This window comes from Scheffersomyces coipomensis (genome assembly GCF_036884675.1).
Source record: "Scheffersomyces coipomensis strain NRRL Y-17651 chromosome Unknown DFJ63scaffold_2, whole genome shotgun sequence".
In the NCBI taxonomy this organism is placed as follows: domain Eukaryota; kingdom Fungi; phylum Ascomycota; class Pichiomycetes; order Serinales; family Debaryomycetaceae; genus Scheffersomyces; species Scheffersomyces coipomensis.
Genome location: NW_027042893.1, coordinates 2,058,328 through 2,078,656, shown reverse-complemented (window position 1 = coordinate 2,078,656; position 20,329 = coordinate 2,058,328). Strand labels below are relative to the sequence as shown.

The 20,329-nt window shown below is 30.1% G+C and overlaps 6 protein-coding genes and 1 non-coding gene across 7 annotated transcripts; 2 read left to right on the top strand and 5 right to left on the bottom strand. All coding sequences in view use genetic code 12, as the record gives it.

Annotated features, from left to right (window-relative positions):
- Nucleotides 1-3,599: 3,599 nt before the first annotated feature.
- Nucleotides 3,600-4,925, bottom strand: PRS5 (ribose phosphate diphosphokinase subunit; the record flags this gene model as incomplete). The annotated part of the gene is made up of 1 exon (XM_064908012.1): nt 3,600-4,925. The coding sequence occupies one exon, from the start codon at nt 4,923-4,925 to the stop codon at nt 3,600-3,602; it is 1,326 nt and encodes a 441-aa protein (XP_064764056.1).
- Nucleotides 4,926-5,186: 261 nt separating this feature from the next.
- Nucleotides 5,187-6,560, bottom strand: APM4 (Apm4p; the record flags this gene model as incomplete). Its single annotated transcript, XM_064904865.1, has 1 exon — nt 5,187-6,560. One exon carries the CDS (start codon nt 6,558-6,560, stop codon nt 5,187-5,189), a length of 1,374 nt encoding a protein of 457 aa, XP_064764055.1.
- A 170-nt stretch (nt 6,561-6,730) lies between these two features.
- DFJ63DRAFT_334294 (uncharacterized protein) lies at nt 6,731-8,518 on the bottom strand (the record flags this gene model as incomplete). The annotated part of the gene is made up of 1 exon (XM_064908011.1): nt 6,731-8,518. The coding sequence occupies one exon, from the start codon at nt 8,516-8,518 to the stop codon at nt 6,731-6,733; it is 1,788 nt and encodes a 595-aa protein (XP_064764054.1).
- Nucleotides 8,519-8,808: 290 nt separating this feature from the next.
- DFJ63DRAFT_285387 (quinate permease) lies at nt 8,809-10,518 on the bottom strand (the record flags this gene model as incomplete). Its single annotated transcript, XM_064904895.1, has 1 exon — nt 8,809-10,518. One exon carries the CDS (start codon nt 10,516-10,518, stop codon nt 8,809-8,811), a length of 1,710 nt encoding a protein of 569 aa, XP_064764053.1.
- A 3,953-nt stretch (nt 10,519-14,471) lies between these two features.
- MNN26 (Mnn26p) lies at nt 14,472-16,976 on the top strand (the record flags this gene model as incomplete). The annotated part of the gene is made up of 1 exon (XM_064905897.1): nt 14,472-16,976. One exon carries the CDS (start codon nt 14,472-14,474, stop codon nt 16,974-16,976), a length of 2,505 nt encoding a protein of 834 aa, XP_064764052.1.
- A 631-nt stretch (nt 16,977-17,607) lies between these two features.
- Nucleotides 17,608-17,679, top strand: DFJ63DRAFT_t51. The gene has a single exon. It is a non-coding gene; the product is annotated as a tRNA-Met (tRNA).
- Nucleotides 17,680-17,812: 133 nt separating this feature from the next.
- On the bottom strand, nt 17,813-19,336 carry DFJ63DRAFT_312041 (uncharacterized protein; the record flags this gene model as incomplete). Its single annotated transcript, XM_064905896.1, has 1 exon — nt 17,813-19,336. One exon carries the CDS (start codon nt 19,334-19,336, stop codon nt 17,813-17,815), a length of 1,524 nt encoding a protein of 507 aa, XP_064764051.1.
- Nucleotides 19,337-20,329: the final 993 nt, after the last annotated feature.

Below are 20,329 nucleotides of genomic sequence, written 5' to 3'. Positions count from 1 at the left end.
TAAATTATTTTTTGAAAATGAAAAGCTTTACGCTCTTTGGGTCGTATTTGTGAAACTTAAAACGCAAGAGAATTGGATCAAATAGGAAATTGACATACATAAGAGTGAAAAATAATATGCACCAACCTCCCCGAGTAGGTTTAGTATTGTAGACGAAGCTTCGTTTGCAAGAGATTTATAGTGGTTAAAATTGGTTTACTGTACTGAAAAATTCGCCTGGCCCCATCTAATGCAGACATGTTCTACTTCTATGCACTTGTTTATTAATGGTCATAGATAAGGAGATTAGAAACATTACTAATTTGACAAAATAAATAACCTTGCTAGGCCATATGTCAGAAAACAAAAGAAATAAATCAGACCATTTAGTCAACCGTTATTTTACTTTCGATGTCATCTTGACTTGAAACGAGCCGGTAGAGTAGCTAGCGAAAAAAATAACGTTTAAAAGGAAAGGTATCCATAACTATTATGAAATTGGGAGCCATATATATATTGGGCTTGCATTTACGCCCCACCGTAAAATCCGTACTCACAAAAAAAATTGAGTATATGTGCCTAACTTTTTATGTTAACAGATTACGCTATGACCCCACTTTTAACTAATTGAGGGTGAGGGGTTACTGATTTTAGCTCTCTCTTGTTAATAGTGCGACAGATTATACTGTTTATAATTATTCACTAAAAGTTAGTAGAGGTTAATTATATTTTCTAATTAGACTTAGTTATAGGCTGTTGCAGGACCAAACAATCTCTTAAAAAGAAGACAAATCCTAACCAAGCAAAGTCGTGGTTATGAAAATGAAAAGGAAATCAGAACAATGGTCGGCCCCTTAACTGTTACTAGAAACCTGAATAGAAGTTTCTAGGAATCGTAACCTCTACTCCTTGTTGTACCCTTTGTTGATGAAAAAAAGGTTCAGACTCCTGTTTCTGATTTTGGCGAGCGAAAGAGAAAGATGGAAAAGAAAAAATTTTCTCATTTACGATTTTGTGTACCTTCACTACGAGAGAACAGTAAAAGAGAATGCTTTTACGTATTTTCTTATATGCAAGCTAGCGATGGATTCTGGTCATGGAACGAACTTTTTAGATTCATATATATATATATATTTCAAAATACCAATTACAGAGAAGGCACTATAAACATAATTTCAATTCAAGGCTTTTTGCTATGGTTACGATACTATAATTCAAAAATTTTAAAGTTATTTTTGAATCTTATTTAAGCTTTTTAGTCAGATTAATTTTTTAAGGCGATGGTTAGCTTGTTTGACCTTTCATCTCTGCATGCGAAACAAACGTTAATTCTCATAATCATTTTTTTTGATTCAGTTAAGAACCTTACTTTCTGTTTGGTTTATTTAGTCTATATTCATATGCTTATCTCCAGTTCAAATTACAAAGTACTTTAGCTTGCTTCGCGTTTTGGAACTACTTTACGCTCTCCATACCGTAGAAGGACAGATTCGAAGTTTACTTGCATTTATTATGTCAATCAGTAGCACGAATATGCATGGAAACGCTAAGCAATGTACTTTCACGCTCGCCGATCCTTTTTGTGGTCATCCTAGGCTAAATTGAAAAGGAGGCATTTGGGCATATTTCCCTAATTGTTTCGGTTTCTCACTTTTTAGCCTAAATTATATTCTGATGCAATGGCTGTAGGCGGTTAACCTAGGTTATTCAAACTTTACGTAGAGCAAAAGCCTTCATGTTCGGATATGCAAATGTTTGCATCACATAATTTCATTGTAGGGCTCTTCCCGAAGGTTTTCCTTAAAGTCTCTTGCATGAAAGCTCATTTGTAGTAATAGTAGTAGTCATCTATTTATAAAACTATTAATAACTATAATTACTACAGTACACATTATCATTATGATTATTAGCAATAAGTCGTGATCACTTTTCATGCAGTAACTATTATTATAATAAAAAGTCTAATTATTGACAATCATATCAAATTAAACCATTATATTTGCCTAATGCTTGCATATGAGATCTCTCCCGGGCCAGGTTTTCCTAGTTATACCTTTTCAAACCTAATTTCATCTTTACAGAAACACATCTTTTTACAATTCTAGTCAATATCAGACCATTTTGAGTAATATGGATTTAACTTTGTTTGACCTTCTTGTACAATTATACTTTCTTAACCGTTATCCTACAGATGAAATATTCATAGCTCATATAATTACAGCAAGAAATTTCTAATTACCAAAATAAATTTAATTAACTCGTCAACCAACCAAATTACTATGATGAGATGAAAATAAATTATTTTATTAGCTTTAGCGAATAAATTTAATTTTAACGATTAGAATTGTTTTCTGTCACTTCAAATCAATATCCCGGCTAAATCCCCGTGTTAAACAGTTAAAAAATGTTACATCCTTGGGTATTTGAATAGAAATTTATTTGACAAATGGAAATGTGAACTTGTTTTAGCGAATAGAATTTTACTAGCGAACAAAACAGTTCTGTTCCGGTTAAGGATAAAAAGTCCCGGTAATTTCAAAAGATTCACTATGTAGACTCCTTTAAGTTAAATTGGTAAAAAATAATAATAATATTCTAATCTGGAAGCTCAATGGAAACGCAGAGATCTAATAAAAGAGTTTGGGGTATGCATTGATTTGTTTCCTTAAAGGAATATAATTGGCTGAAAGAGAAAAGATCTACCAATAAACTTAGGCTAGAATCAAATACATGCATCCCCTTGAAAACAACCAAATTGACTCCGATAAATAGCCAATAAAAGTATCAATAACAATCGACTCTTATTAAAAAATATTTATATTAAATTGATTATGTTACAATATAAGTTTATGTACCACAAACCCATGCATATCACACCAAATTAGTAATACTCTCTAAATAGCATTGAACATTTAGCCTACGATTGAAACGAGATGTAGGATACCAGCCTAAGGCGGAGTACAGCTTCCAAACTGTTCACGAATAGCCATATTAGTTAATTAATAAATTCAAACCCACATTCATAAGCAAAAGAAATTATTATTTAATTGATATTTTAAACCAAATTGGTAGTGATACTGGTTGCATCTGCAGTCAAACCAACGACAATCCAATAAGATTGGTTAGACGTTATGTAGTATACATAACAACAAATGTAACCATTGAGCATTAATCATAATAACCTATTCACTAGCACGATTAGCAACCAATTGATATTGTTAAATTAAACCAAATTGGTATTGACTCCGATTATATCTGCAGTTCTACCAACAATGATCGAATAGGATTAATAAAGATTCACTATTATGTATTCCAAACAAAATCGGGATGAATGTAACCAGGAGGTATTACTCGAATTCACCCCCTTGACAACACGATTATTCTTGAATTGATATTTTTATCTTTAACAAATTGGGAATGAAAATGATTGCATCTGCAGTTCTACCGACCATGGTGAAACGTTCCTAAAATAGTTTCACCATTATTTATTTCACAAAATAGGAGTATAAATGTATCAGATGATTATTAGTCATATCCACGAACTTCATAACCATGTAGTTCATATTTTTAAGGCAATCCAAATTGGTTATGAGATTGGATTGAATGCATCTGCAGCGGGTTTACCAACCATGATCAAACAACATTGATACAGATTCCCCATTATGGATTCTCCTAATTGCCTCAGCCAAAATTCTGGAAATATCCAAAACTTCAAAATTATCGGGACCTATAATCGATACATGTTCCAGTTGTGGGACAGAATTAGTTGTAATAACTTTGTCAATATCAGATTTTAAAACTCTATTAATTGCATCCCCACTGAAAACCGCATGTGTGACCAAAGCATAAACATATTTTGCTCCTTGATCCTTTAATAATTTAGCTGCTCTTGTAATAGTGTAGGAAGTATCCACTAAGTCATCAATTAAAACACATACTTTATCTTTAACATCTCCAACCAACATTGTTGTAGCCACCATATTAGTGGTGTTCATGCTAATAGAGTTCAAGAGATTGACTGAACTAGAAGAACTTGAAGCTGCCGTTGAAGGAGGATTCTTGGCGACTTTAGCTCTTCTCTCTTTATGAATTAAAGCGAATGAACAACCTAAAGAATCCGCGATTGAAGTTGCTCTTTTAGCACCACCACTATCAGGAGAAACAATGACACAATCTTGATAGTTTGGAATATAATCTTTGATATAATGCTTTAATAATGGTCTTGAATATAAATTATCAACTGGTATGTTGAAGAAACCTTGAAATTGAGGATCATGTAAATCCATAGTTATTAATCTATCAGCACCAGCCGTTGTCAACAAATTAGCAATTAATGTACCATTTTGAGCAACCCATTGCTTATATCCATTATCACTCTTACTAGAAACATCAACAGAAGTGATATTTGTGGAGGCTGAATTAGTCACCAACGATTTTGCAGTATAAGGTACTGGATGTCTTAAACTATTGTGAGTTGCCTTTTCTAATAATCCTTCACGAGATGAATTAGCACCTGTAGCGAATGAATCATTGAAGTAGCTACTACCTCTTGATAATGGTCTTGGGGTGCTTGGTGCACTTTCAAATGTATACAGCTCCTTTTTGGTTGATATAGAGGGAGCACCAGTTAAATTAGCAGCGTGGGGTGCGTCTGGTTGACGAGAATAAGGGAATAATGGTAACACAGCTGTAACTCTGGTTGCACTAGCAATCTTACAAGCAGATATCATGATCAATAATTCAATAAAGTTATCATTAACTTCACCGCAACCAGATTGAACAATGTACACATCTTTCTCTCTGACTGAATCTATGACTTCGATACTCGTTTCTCCATTAGAAAACTTCTTTGAAGAGACCCTTCCTTGATCTATAGTTAAGTTTCTGCAAATTTGTTTAGTAAGATGAGGGTGTGAAGAACCACCTAAAACGATCAAATCTCTCATTGTGCTTCAATTGACTTGTTGATCTATATGTATGAGCCTTTGAATCTCTGAATTGAATGATTGAATTATGGTTTAAATCGCATCGCTGAATTTTTTAATACCAAAAAAAAAATGAACTTTTTACACGTTTTTTTACTATAGAAAAATTTTGTTAGACACGATTGGTGGAGTAATAGGCGATTACAAGTGGTTAGATAAAGCATGTTTATCGATAATATACAATAGAATATGGTAATCTCTATAACGTAATATATAGTATAATTAAAAACGAACTTCATAAGATCCAGCTTGAGTACAGTATTTAACCCATTTGACCGTTTTATAATTTGCTTTCTCTTGAACTTTTAAGAATTTGACAGTTAAGCCTGAACTTGAAAACATTTCAATCTTAAAGTCAAGGGTTATTGGTGGCTTGACCCAATTGAATAAAGATGAAGATGAGCTTGGTAATTCTATTTCAGCTGTTAAGATATGTTCTTGTTCTCCAAAATATTTATTGAATTTCCAGATTATCAAATTATCTTCAAGACTTAACTTTGATTTTCCAGAAGAATTGGTAATATTCGAATTTATAACTCCACTTGGCACTGGGATCTTCAATACTAAATTGGTTGCTGGTAACTTTGATGAATATAATGATTTAACTCTGATTTTATAGTTTAATTTCAGATTTCCAATCTCTGTTATTTGAGGATACACTTGAAAAGGTAAGTTTATATTCAGACGACAGTGATAATTCATCAATTGGAATTCTCCATCCGGTGGTATAAAGTGAATGGATCTATCTTGATCGAATTTAGTTAATTCCACACATTGATGAAATTTACTATCTTCTAAAATAACACTATTACCATTGCTATCTTCATCGTATTTATCTTCATTAAAGGAATTCAATAATATACTGTTATCACCAAATCCGAATTTACAATTTGGCATACCTGTTAAATGAGTTTTCATATTGATTGTACCATCGATGTATGCCCTCAAGATTTGACCATCGGTGTTCATCAATATATTTAACTTCTCATCAACATTTAGGAATATTTCATTTCTTCTATATTTAATAGTGTCATCTCTCCAAGTCACTTTCAGTCTAGTTGAAACAGTAGGAATACTCAATGCTGATGATTTTCTTTTTGTAAGTGATGGTAATTTTAAATTGAATGTACTTTCAGGACTTGTGGTCACATTTTGTTTTAAATTGGCTAGATCTAAACTAGTTGGATATCCGAATTCAATCACTTCATCTAACAATTCATTGACCGTTACGAAATTATTGATTAATGCCTCGTCATTAAGCTTAAATGATGAATTTCCAAATAAGACCACTTTCAATAAACTTTCAAGTTTATAAAGAAATTCAAACACAACAGAACAATCTTGATTGGATCTAGTAACAGCACAAATCCACAATTTATTAGATTTGATATAAATGAACGAAGTTGAACCCAATGTCAACACTGGTGATTTGTTATAATTATTCGAAGTTGATGCTGATGATTTCGATTGGGAGTTGGTTAACGTAATAACTTGAATACGGAACACATCGGAAATATTCCTTTTCACTCCTTCTTTGTACAACTTCGACACTAGTATGTCTCCCTTGTTATCATATATGAACAATGCTGAGATCATGGTGTCTAACTCAATTGATAAACAACAATGGTTAGTCCGGCCCTTTATTTCCAACGATCAAAAAAAAAAAAGTATCGCGAAATTTTATGACGTGGATTGTTAAGAGATACTAAATATAGGTGTAATTTCATGTATAGACTAAATTGCGAAATAAGTACCCTATATAAAAGCTAATTTTGTAGGCCTTTTAATTCAATGGCTGTCTTTTTATTATGCTGGTTTTTTCTACGATGATTTGCTCTTGAAGCTTTATTTTGTTCATTTCTAGCATTCGTACGTTTGGAAGGAGTTGCATTACCAGGTTCTGGTGTTTGATTATTCTGTTGATTATTATTGTTATCATTATTGATATTGACCTTGATATTAGCGACTGGTTTATTTGGATTCTCAAAGAAGAATATATCATCCAAAATCTTGAATCGATGTGGAGATCTTAATAATACTTTATACCAACCTTCAATTTGTTCATCTGTCCATTTTGTACGTGTTTTAAGCTCTTGTCTCTCAGGTTTCCCTCTAGTTGCTTTATTGAACAATTGTTCTCCTTTTGCTTTAAGCTTACCGAATAAGAACAATTCATTACCATCAACTTTCAGTTGAGGTGCTGGAGTATTAGACCTGGATTCAATTCCAGTAGTGATCTCTTGATCATCATAAGTATCATCTGGTTCATCTTCATCTTCATCATACAACAATTTCAAAGAAGATATTAATAAATTATTCTTATCTAATTTCACCAGCTTACGTTGTTTCTTACCTACAATAACAGTCGTATCTGAAAAATCGAGTTTTGAAATTTTATCATCATCATATTTTGAACGATGAGTAATCGTATCAGTCGAAGGTTGCTTAGATGGTTTCTTTTTGATTGGTTCCTCTTTTTTATCAATAATCGATGGATCTTCCAACAATAAATTAGTCAATGCTTCCACATTCTGATCATGATCGATTAATAATGACTTAGCTCTTACTTGACTTAACTTTGGGAATAAATCAATAAGTGTGAAAATATCATCTTCATTGACATCAACATCAGCATTTGGATCTTCACTCTTGAACCTAATATTATTTAATAAGGGTAACTTTTGAGATAAGTTTGGGAAATAGTCTAAAATTTGATCGGAGATTAATATGGAACCAAACAATGGATTATTCTTTAAACTCTGTATGGAATTGATGGATAATTGATCTTTAACTAAAGTTGTTAATTGATTTATATTGATTGATAATATCGAAATAATCATTAAATCCTTCGATATATCTTTATAAATAGTTGAGAATAAATTTTCCAATAGCTTAATCCAATAAGAATTAACAAATGATGCAGTGAATGAATTGACATTATTTTTAGGTTTCACTCTTGATGACTTTATACCTTCAGTACTATCAATACTGAACTTTGTAACTTTAGTTAATTGAGGATCTAATAACATGATGAAAATTTCTTGATCAAGGTTTGAAAATTCATTATTTAAAATTTTAAAATGAAGATAATTTTGTAACTTTGAAATGATTGAATCATAATTTAATAAAGTTTTAACAACAGATCCATTGTTCTTGATGTATATCGATACGAAATTCCAAATCATTTCTCCATCATCATCTTTATCTTCAATAAATCTTAATATTCCAAATGACTTTAAAAATTGAAATATATAAGTTCTTAAAATTGAAGTATTTGTCTTAATATCAGGGTTAATAGCACCAAGGGAAAAGATTCGTGATGACTCTAATGAAGTCTCATGAAGATATACTTTCAAAAACCTAATCAATTGTTGAAATGATTTAAAGGTTAATATCTTAACATCATTCTGTAAAAGGTACTTGATTAACTTAATATATGCTTCCAAAAGATGAACCCAAATCACAGGATCTTTATCAATGAGCGACGATCGTAACTTGAACGGTGGATAATGTGGTATAGGTATGTATACCTGACTATTGATTGGCAGCTCCATTGAAGTATAACTGATCTAGTCTAATGATATAACTAAACTAAGCGTATAATTATGATTCATAATACAATTTAGTTTGTGCTACCAAAGAAAGAGATTTTTTTTCATTTTCCTGCACATTGCTTTTTACACAATCAGAGTTACAACTTGATATTTATATCTATTATAATATTCCCATCGTTATGCATTTATAATATATAATAGTAATAATAAAAACAATCAAAGTAAAAGATAAAACTAGAAATTAAAAAACTATCAAACATTAAAATGAGTTAAAGTTACACTGTGTCTATTTAAGACTCTCTTTCAAGTAATCCATCATTACTTGTACTTTGAAGCAATTGATCATTACTTGAACTTTGGAATAAGTGACCATCACTCTTACCTTGCTTTAATTCAATATCTTCAATGAATTCTTGATTTACTTTGGAAATGTCAACGTTATAATGAACGTGATCGACATAAGTATTACCTCTTGAATCAGTATGACTGATTTTATTAATTTCAGAGTAATCAGGACATAATTCAGGACCTTTTCTACCAATAACATACCATGGTAAATTAAAGATTTCTTCCATTGATTCCAAAGATCTACCAGCAACTTCTGGAAGGAAAAACCAACACCAAAATAATCCAATAACCATTATACCAACAAAGAAATAAAATACTCCATAATTAGTCATAGCAAGAATCATAACTGGTAAAGCTTTCGAATTACCATATTGATTAGCAAAATGTAAGACCATAACTAAAGATTGAGCGAAAGATCTGATTTTTAAGGGGAATAATTCTGAACCTAATAAATATTGAATATTATTCCAACCAAAAGTCCAACCAGTACCAGAAAGGAAAATAGCAGCAAGAGCACCTTTAGCAGCAGCCTTTTGAGATGAAGTTAAAACAGCTGTTGCATTTGAAGCTTCTGGAACAATGGTCATGAAAATTGCAAAATATAAAATAGTGAATAATTGTAAAGTAAGACCAATATAAAGAGCTTTTCTTCTACCGAGGAAATCAATAAAGAAGAAAGCTGAAATATAAGCTGAAACGAATTTGACAACTCCTAAAATAGCCGACATTTTTAATTGATCAGTTCCAACCACACCTGCAAAACTAAATAATTGAGATGCATAAATAGTAACAGCATTAGCACCAGACCATTGACCTAAGATTTGAGCCATGGCACAAAGAACAAAGAATCTATATCTTAAAGATTTAACCATGATAATATCTTTCAATTTACGGAAAACATTATAACCATGAGTAGCTTCTCTTTCAGCTAAGACTTGTTCATTAATATCACTAATTTCAGCCACAATATAAGGATGATCAGGAGGTAAATGTCTTAATTTTGATAATTTTTCCACTGCTTCCTCAGCTCTATTAACTTTTAATAACCATCTTGGAGATTCAATAAGAAATAAAAAGGAAAGAATAAATATTAAACCAGCTAATATAATCTTTAAACTTATAGTGATTCTCCATTGTCTATCTGAATCATTTGGAACAGTAAGAACACAACCATAATTAACAAAATAACCCAACATAATACCGAAATAAACGGCACCGGAAAAGATTGAAACACAAAGACCTCTAATTCTACTTGGAGCAATTTCTGACATACTTGGACCAATAGTTGTAGTTTGACCGATAGCTAACCCTTCAAGTAATCTACCAGCATATAATTGACCCACTGAAGATGAAGAGATTTGAATAGCAGCAGCCACAACCCATAAAATACAAACTGCTTGTAAAGCTCTAACTCTACCTAATTTATCAACGGTATACATAGCAAGAATACTTCCCCCGATAGAACCTAATTGAACCATAGAAGTGATATTTGATTTTAAATCAGCAAGTTGATTTGGAGTTTTTGTAGGATCATTAAGACCAAACCTAGTTTGAAATGAAGGTAAACTAATATTTCCTGAAATATTACCTTCATCGAACCCTCTTGCAGCACCACATAACCCATAAACAAATACGGCTAAATAAAGTGTCATATTATAAATTTCAGGAGGAGAATCATCATGACCAATTTGCCATTTAAATTTCTTCTTTTGTTGAGGTTGATGATAATTTTCTTGAATTTGAACAACCTTTTCTGGATCAGATACAATCGATTGATTATCCTTTTCCTTTTCTTTCTTTTCTAACATATTGATCGGTTACCGTTGATTAGATTTATCTGATAAGGGGGGAGTTTTTTAACCAAGAAAAAATAAAAAAAATGTTAGCGAAACAGCAAATGTGAATATGTCAAAAAAAAGGGTAGATGATATTCCTTTTGATAATAAGATAAGAAAAAAATAAAACAAGAATTGTATAAACCAAATCAAGAAAAATTTTAATTGGAAACTATAATTATATTTATATATGAAAAAATGATATAGAGATGGGATAAGATTTGAGATAAAAAGTTACTGCAAAAGATACTAACAACTACGTTTGTCATAAAACCACTTTTTAAAATCGTCATTAATGAATGTGGGGAACAAGGGAAAAGGACCGGTATAACTACAGTTTTTGAGACATAAAACTAACCTACCTCTGTCTATAATATACTATACTATGCTATACTATAGTGGATTATTCTTTCATTAGGGTTTAATTCCATTCCATGTTGTTTCTTTTTTTTTTTTTATGGCAACAGTTCCACAAACTCATTCACTCCGGGGACAAATACAAAATAAATTTTTTAACTGTAATAGGGAACAATTCAAAAGTGGGGGAAACTTTATTTGTTAATAGAGGCAAGAAAAAATTTGTTGAACTATTTTTTTTAAGCTTTTTGGAGTAAGATTTGAAAGGTTTGATATTTGAAGTGGAATGTGTTAAGCATGAAGGCGGAGAGTCAAGTCAAGTACATTGTCTGGTATTACACAGTTAATTGTAGTTGATTTCTGAGTTGTGGATAAACTACGGGCTTCTCCATCGGTTTTTCTTTTGCATATTCTGTTATACTTCCCCTAGTTATTGTAATAATTATAGTTTCAAATTTAGGTTGGGGTTAATTTGCACCAACCTTAAACCTGGAGGTGACTATATGAGATAGGTCATTTGTTAATTGTAATGATTTACTTCAGATCGATCAAACAGTAACAACCCTAATGAGTTGGTGCGATATAATAGAAGCTTACAAGTGGGGTAATTATAAGGTGAGGCTTTACACTAAAAATTTAATTCCTATTTTATCCTGAATTGCGCATGTCTTCATTTCAAGTGTTAACTATAGCCCTAATCATTTATCTCGTTTAGAATTCAAACAAACAATTTTGTAAATCAAATTTGATTAACAGTAGATGGATGGATAGATCACTAGTATAAGGGTTCTTACCCTCATCTGTTTATCGTTATGTTACAACGACTTTAAATGAAATTAATATAATAAGGTTCTCTAACGAAGTTTAAAGATGTTCGTTCTTTCAGATTATTTTATTAGAAATTAAATTAAAACAAAGTAGACTTTTCCTTGGCATATTCCATATAACTTTCTTGCTATAATTATCTATTGTCTCCTTTAAATTTTGAATAGTAATTCGACAATTGTTACTGGGTTAAATTCTGTCTCCCTAGCTTTTTTTTTTTTCTGTTGTCATTAGAGAGAAAGCTGCATCCCCCACCGGAGTGTATGTAGTACACAAAAGAAACAAAAAAAAAGCAATAAGTTTTTGCGTCCAATTTTGCGTTATAATTAAGTGATTGAAGAGGGCTTTTTAAAAAAAGTAAAACTTTATTTACTATTGATTTAGGTTAGGAACTTTGATTATAGTTTACCCATTTTAATATATATATATATGAATATATATACCCCACTTATATGCCCCACTAGTTCCGATTTAATCCCAATGGTTTATTCTTCCCCACTCTGCAGAACCCGGAACATTATATTTTGCAATAATGTTTTCTAAAAAGTGAAGTTTGGTCCAATAAGATAATGATATGGTTCGTTATATGACCTGCTTCAATGACCGTAAAAAGTCCGATATTATTTTTTTATATCTATGGAACGATAATATTTATGTAATTGTAATTTAAACTATTCAGAAGGGACGAACAAGAGTAATCAATTTAACGATAAGGTGGAACCTTTTACTCTATCTCATACTCTCTATCAGGTGAAAAAAATTCAACAAAAAAAAAGCAGTAGAAAACTTGTAAAGTGGAGATGAGGCAGTGTAGTACTCTACTTAATCGTTGCTTGAACTTTAAAGTTAGGGGTAAAACTGGAGTAAATATTCATATTTACTCGACTTCATCGAAATCATAATTGGATTTATCATATAATTAACCTTTGCCTTTTGATTAGCATTCCACTTACAGAAATCACAGTAGATTAGAATTCTTGTTTGATATGGAACCCCTCAAGATAACTACTCTACGTTTTCATTCATTTCTACATCGGTCAACAGATTAGATTTTACCCCACGTACGTATGTAGGTACTTACATCCATTGTTCTAAAAACTTCTCCCGATATTAACTCTCTCAAACTTTAGTTTTGAGGTTTTTTTAAATCGGGTTGGGAAATCAGTATAAAAGTTGCAAATAATACATATGTTTGTAGTAGATTTAAAAGAAAGTCCGAGACATGATGAGTTAAAATTAAAATTGCAGCCACCCCCCCTATCCCATATTAATTTGGTAATTGCTGGTTGTTTTTATTTCTTGTTGCTTCTCCTCTTTTCTATTTCAACTTGTAATATGAAAATATAACATTAACAAGTTGTAATAGGTCATAGTGATATCCTCTCTATTTGTAATTTTTATGATTTTACTCGTTTATGTCTTCATATCATATAATGGTTATGTCAAGATTCTGGTCATGTGATTAAACATGTGATATGTTTTTGGACAAAATAAAACTTCACGACAAAAGAGTTGTTCCTCCGTTCTTTCATTCCCCACGTGTGAAACTGTGTGAGTTTATTTATCTCACACGCGTATTAAATCAATTACTGCAATCAATTATCAAAAGTTGAAATTCAGTTTATACGAACCAGAGACGAAGAATAATTCTCGATGGATAAATGTATAAATAAAAAGGATCTAACTGTACACTTGCTTACTTAGTTAACACACGTTAGATATGTATGTATGTATTGTTTATAGTATTGAAAACGAATGTTTATTTATCGCGTTAAATTTTAAATTTGGCGATTTTATACAGTACATCTGCAATTAATTAACCCTTATAAATATCATCAAATACCATCACTATAAAGATGCTACTTATCATCACTTACAGTATCAAACATTAGTATAGTATAACTTTAATTAAACCAAGCAATGAAATAATGCAATGTTATGTTACGTACTGTGATTTTGCACCTGTTCCTCTTCGTTCCTCCCCCTCCTGTCAACATAAACAAAGATTTACTACTATAATTAGAAATCATATACATGAAATGATAACTAACTTTTTCTTGGTTATGTTAGTTAATATTATACTGTTAGCACATATTAACATAGTAAACTTAACCGATTTCATTGTCGTCTGTTTGTCTGTCTGTTTGTTTGTTTGTTTATTATGAAAAAAAACCTTATCATTGCTAATAAGGGGCTTGTAAATCTTAAAATATTCACCTCCATAAATTGATTCTATTTTAACCTTGTTTAAGCGATATTGATTTGACGTGTTGATCATTCCTCACTAATCATTCTAACTACTACTACCACTGCAAAATAATTAAGATATTAGTGGACAGATTTTATAAACTTAACGTTAATTTGCAGTTTTGTGTAGGCCATTAAAAAATAATTATCTCGCAAGGAGTGTGTGCAATCATAAATTTATCACCACCTCCCTCCCACCACCAACCCAACCCTATCTTAAAAACTGACGGTCAACCACCACATTCCTTTTGTAATCAATCTTCATATTCGTTTCAAGCATTCGTTCATCCTTATAGATTATCCTCATCCTTGCCATTGTTCTAACCATCCATCCATCTACAATGTTCCGGTTTGGTAGATCACCTTCTATATCAAAAAGACCCATCTTTACCACACGATATTTCTCAAGTTTCCCCTTATTAATATGTATTGTTATTATCATTATTTTAGTAATCAATTTGTTTATTACTAAACTTGACAATCAAAAAAGTCTAGGTTATCATGTCATAGGTAATAAAGACTATAAGAAAGAAATTGATAAGATGGAATCAATGGAATATACTCAAAGATTACTTTCTGAAATTAAATCTACCAAAGAAGAAGAATTAATTAAATCTTTAAAAGAAGATTTAGAAACTAAACATAAAGATCAATTATTAGTTGATATTAAAACTGAATTGAATAAGAAGTATAAAAATAAATTATTATCATCTTTAAAACAACAAATGAATGAACAATTTACTCAAGAATTCACTGATCAAGCTGAATTCACTTATTCAATCTTTGAATCATTACAAAAGAAATTTTATCGAGAAAATTATAAAACTTTAAAAGAATTCACGGTATTAACTTTATTCAAAGATTTAAATTTACCTGAAATTGAATTACCAGAGAATTTTAATGCCAAATTAAATGAAAAAATGTCTTCCATGTTAAATAAAAATTCATTTTATAAATATCTTATTCAAGATGTTTTATTAAAAAATATTAAATTTGATGATTTAGAAGCATTTAAAAAATCAACTTCATCAACTTTAAAACCTCAATTAATAAATTCAGGTGAAAGTTATACTAAACAAGATTTAAATGTGGTGAAAATCTCTGATAAGAATTTAGTGGCTTTTAAAACTTCATTTGAAAAAGTTTTAAAATCAATTAAACGATTAGCTAATCCTCCCTTACAATTTATAAATGATTCAGGAATTGTAATATTTTTTGATGATTATGATTCAAATACTTTAAATCAAAAAGTTTCGATGCTTTTATTACAAATTTTACAATTAAAAAATCTTGGAAGTTCATTACCAATTGAAATCATCTTTACGAAAAATTATTCATTTTTAAAACCATTAATTTCATTCTTTAATATTCATTTTAAAACTTCAATTTCAACGATTGTTATTGATGAAATTATAAATTTAAAAGATTTGGAATTACCAACTAATTTCCCTCATAAATTATTAAGTTTATTAGTATCATCATTTAATAATATTATATTTTTGGATATTGGTGTAGTACCAATAAAAAATGTCGATGCTTTATTATATAGTGAACCATATTTTTCTCATAAATTTTTAATTTGGCCTCATGAAAAATATCAAAGACAAATTTCACCTATATTTTGGGAAGATTTATTAGAAATTATCCCAGGTGAACAAATTAGAAGAGATGGAATAACCAATAAACAACAAAGTTTAAATGATCAAGATGAATCAAGTTATTATGATTTATCAAATTTACCTGATCAATTAAGTACTGATTCTTCATTTATGGTATTTTCAAAACAAGAACATTTTAAATCATTATTATTATCAATTTATTTCAATTTACTTGGAAATGATGTGGTTTATCCTTTACTTTATCAAGGTATATCCGGAGGTGATCGTGAAACGTTTATCCCTGCTTTGCATGTCTTAAATGAACGTTATTATCAAGTTAAACAAGAATCATTAATTCTACATAAATTTGATAGTGAAGAATTACCAATGGCAAATTTACAAACTGATCCAAGAGATGTAATTAATTATATGAAAAGTTGGAAACATTTCTTAATTCATAAAGCAAAATTAGATACAAGATTAAATCCATTTGAACAATCTGAATTTACCGAGAAATTAATTGAAGAATTTCATGAATATAAAAAGAAATTAATTGGTGAAGAATTTGAAGATAGTGATGGTGAAAAGAAAACTTTTTATGCAGAAACTCAATTCCCAAAACCTTCAGTATTAACTTTCAATTTCAGAAGTAATTATCAACCGTTATTAACTGAAGAACCTAAAAAATTATCAAGAGTAATTCAAGTCCCCGATGCTGAACTTCGTGCTCGTTTATTAGGTGGTGTAGGTGGAGCTGGTGGTAAAACATTAATCACATCTACATCAGGTTCAAAAATCGATTATGAATTAAGATTTCAATTCTTATTAACTTGGTTATATTGTGAAAGTAAATTACTGACCATAACGGCATTTTGGAATGATGAATCAATAAATCTTTCTCAAGAATCAATTTGTAAACATCATCTGTCCTTAGTTGAATTCTTAAAGGAAGATACAAAAGATCTTGATTATAATATTTTAAATTTCTTAAAGAAAGATTATGATAAAGTTGGTGGATTCAATGATAATGAAGAAACCATAGATAAAGTGATTGGAGATCTTGAAGAAGAAGCAGAAATGAAAAAGGAAGTTGTTGGAAAGGGAATTAAAGCTGAATTTGATATTAATGAAAAATCAATTCCAAAGAAGAAAGTTGCTAATGCTAATGCTAATGCTAATAAATTAGTAAAGAATGAAGCTGAGTTTATTGCAGCTCCAGCCAATCCATTAATAAAAAATAATCCATAATAATCCATAATTAGACTCATATATATATATACAACAATTTCTTTTCTTTTCTGGTTATATTCATATCTAACCCCCTCATACATAGTTCATGCTTTCATAATTTGTGTTTTATAATGTACATTAATAAACGAAATTGCAAAATTGCTGCAATTTTTCCTTGTAGGCAAAGAAAAAGAAAATACGAGCACTAAAAGTGAGCGTACAAAATTACTTGTCAAGTTTTCTTTTCTTGGAGATTTACCGCCTCGATTTTATCCTAGATGATCAAAAGTTATAAAGCAGGGATTTGTAAGAATTGATAGTATTTGAAATTTGTAACTATATTGATCAATTTATTATACTAGTTCTAAAAACGTTCATTTAATGAATTTATTGTGAAATATATTTTAGAAATTGTCAAGGAAGTTCACCAAATTTGACTGAACCTAAATTTATGAAAAATCATCAAAATTCAAAGATTTAACTAGATAAGTATATATTTTCATCTATTATAAATCAGATTCAAGAAGTTAAACTTCACTATAATAATAATTGATTAAGTTATAATCATTTTAAAAATTTTAAACGTGAAATTTATCACGTGAGTGTATGAGTTTATGGGAAATATCTCATATATTTTTTCAAGAAAACAAGCGCCGTGGCGCAGTGGAAGCGCGCAGGGCTCATAACTCTGATGTCCCTCGATCGAAACGAGGCGGCGCTAATTTCTTGTTTTCATTTTTTTTGAATTTCTTGATTTTTTTTGCAATTATAATTAAAACTTTCATTAACTACTTCTAATAATATATATATATCTATTTTCTGTATCAATTGTATATATAATAATGTTTTTGTGTTTAACGTTCATCCCAAAACTTTCTCAATAATTCACCGGCTGATCTATAATCAAGAATATCTTGTACGGTTAATACAGGATATTGTCTACCCTGATTTAATTTCTCTTGATTAATTTCACCCAATTTAACTAAACCAGAAAGATATTCTTGAGCATCAACGACACCAATAGTATGATAGGCTCTTGTTATTCCCTTTTCATTCAATCTATTCGTTATCCATTGTTTTTGGTCTGTTCTTGATGGTAAGGCAATCTTTCCTGAAAGATATCTTGAAACAGTAATAGCTTGATATTCAAATACCCTGAATGAAATCCCATCAATAGGAACTCCGACAAATGTGATCAAAGGTTCATTGATTAAAAACGTATGTTGATAGGCATGAGGGATGATTCTACCATCTTCGACAATTTGATTATTGGTTAATCGATTTAAAAATGGGAATGAAAATTCATATCCTGTAGCATAAATTATATGATCAGGATTGATTAATTCACTATCATCATCAAATAAAACTTTAAATCCAGAATTATCAGGTAAGATTACATATTCTTTAATGATTGGCTTGGTAATGATATTGGCCTTTTTGGATAATTTTTTGGTATTTTCAAGATTTCGAATCGATTGATATACTTCAATAGCTTCATCAGCAATAAATTTAGATAAATCAGCTCCTGAAGCTCTTGAACCAATAATTAATACTTTCTCATCTTTATATGGTTTTGGATCAAGATAAAATTTAGCATGTTGAATTACTTTTGGAAATTGTTCTTGTAAAATATTTAACCCCTTGACATATGGTATAAATGGAACATGATAATGACCGGTAGCGATAATAACAGAATCAAATTCTTCTTGATACCAAATATCTTGATCTTGATTTAAATTTGATCTAATGGTTAATCTAAATTTATAAGGGATTTGTTTATGTTCACTTGGAATACGTTCAACATCTTCAATAGTTGAATTTGTAAATAATTGAACTTTATCATTTGATAAATTTCTTGAAATATATTTATCAATATATTTTTGAACAATTAAACCATCAACATATTTTCTTTGTTCGGGATCTTCAACTCCAGGAACTTCCCAACGATTGGTATCACTATAAGTCATCATTTTTTCAATAATATTGGTTTTAATATTTGCATAACTTGGAGTTTCTTCAAATCTTTCTTGAGTAGTTTTATTGGTAATGATGAATTTTTCTGATTTTGATGAAGAAGATTTTGAATGGAAGGGATTAACTAATTGAGGATCAGTTACAATACTAGTTAAACCTGATTTTATAATTTGATTTGGAGTTTCAATAGTTTTTTCATCTAATGCCCAAACTCCACCTAAAACTTTTCTTCTTTCAAATAACGTGATTTTTGAAAAATTAGATGGTTTCTCTTTTAATAAACTATCCAAAGCTATAGCACCAGAAGCACCACCTCCAATAATAGCTATGGTTGATATTTGATCTGATGATAATTGAATAGGATCATCATAATTATCAAGATGTTCTAATGCAATAGATGGCATGGTTTTGATAAGATTAGTTTTTATGAAAAGAGAAGTTTTGATAATGAAGGGAAATAAAATTAATTATTCAAACTAATTAACTAACTTTTCATTATATATTTATAGTGGTTGAGGGTTGAATCATATTGTATTAATAATTGATAATCCCTTTTACACCACACAAAATTTCGCAATGGTTGGAGAAATAAAATTTAAAAGCGGAATCAAAAAAAAAGAAGAATTATTGCAGCCACAGTTTATTTTATTTTGCGAATGAACCGATCGTATCCAGTACTGATCTCGTTAACAAAGGGAGGATATAAATAGATAACTAGTAGGTTAAATTATAATTGAATGAACTGAGGGTTATGACTAATATAGTATATGAACTTATGCAATCAAGGGGGTGTTGTATGTATAGTACACAGTCTAGGTTAAACTTGATAAAATCAAATCGAAAGATAAGGTTGTTTGTCGCTAATACCACTTTTTCACTGTCCCCCAAATTAAGTAATTAAGTAATTGTGGTGGTTGCAGAATATAACTTAGTTTAAATAATAGTGGATGAAAGATCAGGAATAATAGGAATTAAATCCGAAATTGATAGTTTAAGGAAGTCAAAAGTCATATGACTTGATGGGTTTACATAACCATTTACAGGTTAACAAGCGCATACATTGTTAACAGAGTGAAATAAATTAATGTTAAATTAGATCAATGAATATTAATTTTAAGAATATATATTACTAACAAATATTACTCAGAATAGAAAGTTAGTATAGTTTATAATGATATAAATAAATTAATAATATAAAAATTTAATTGGGATAGTTTATTCAAATTGATGACATTTTTTGAACCGTTTACATGATGAAAAAAATAAGCAGCAAACCACCAAGTTTTCAGAGTGGAAACTTATTTTTCAGTTTAGATTGTACAGATGATTAACAGTTGCAGACAATATTGATAAAAACATATGGATATAGCTTAACTGTATCTATTCTTGCCAAGAGA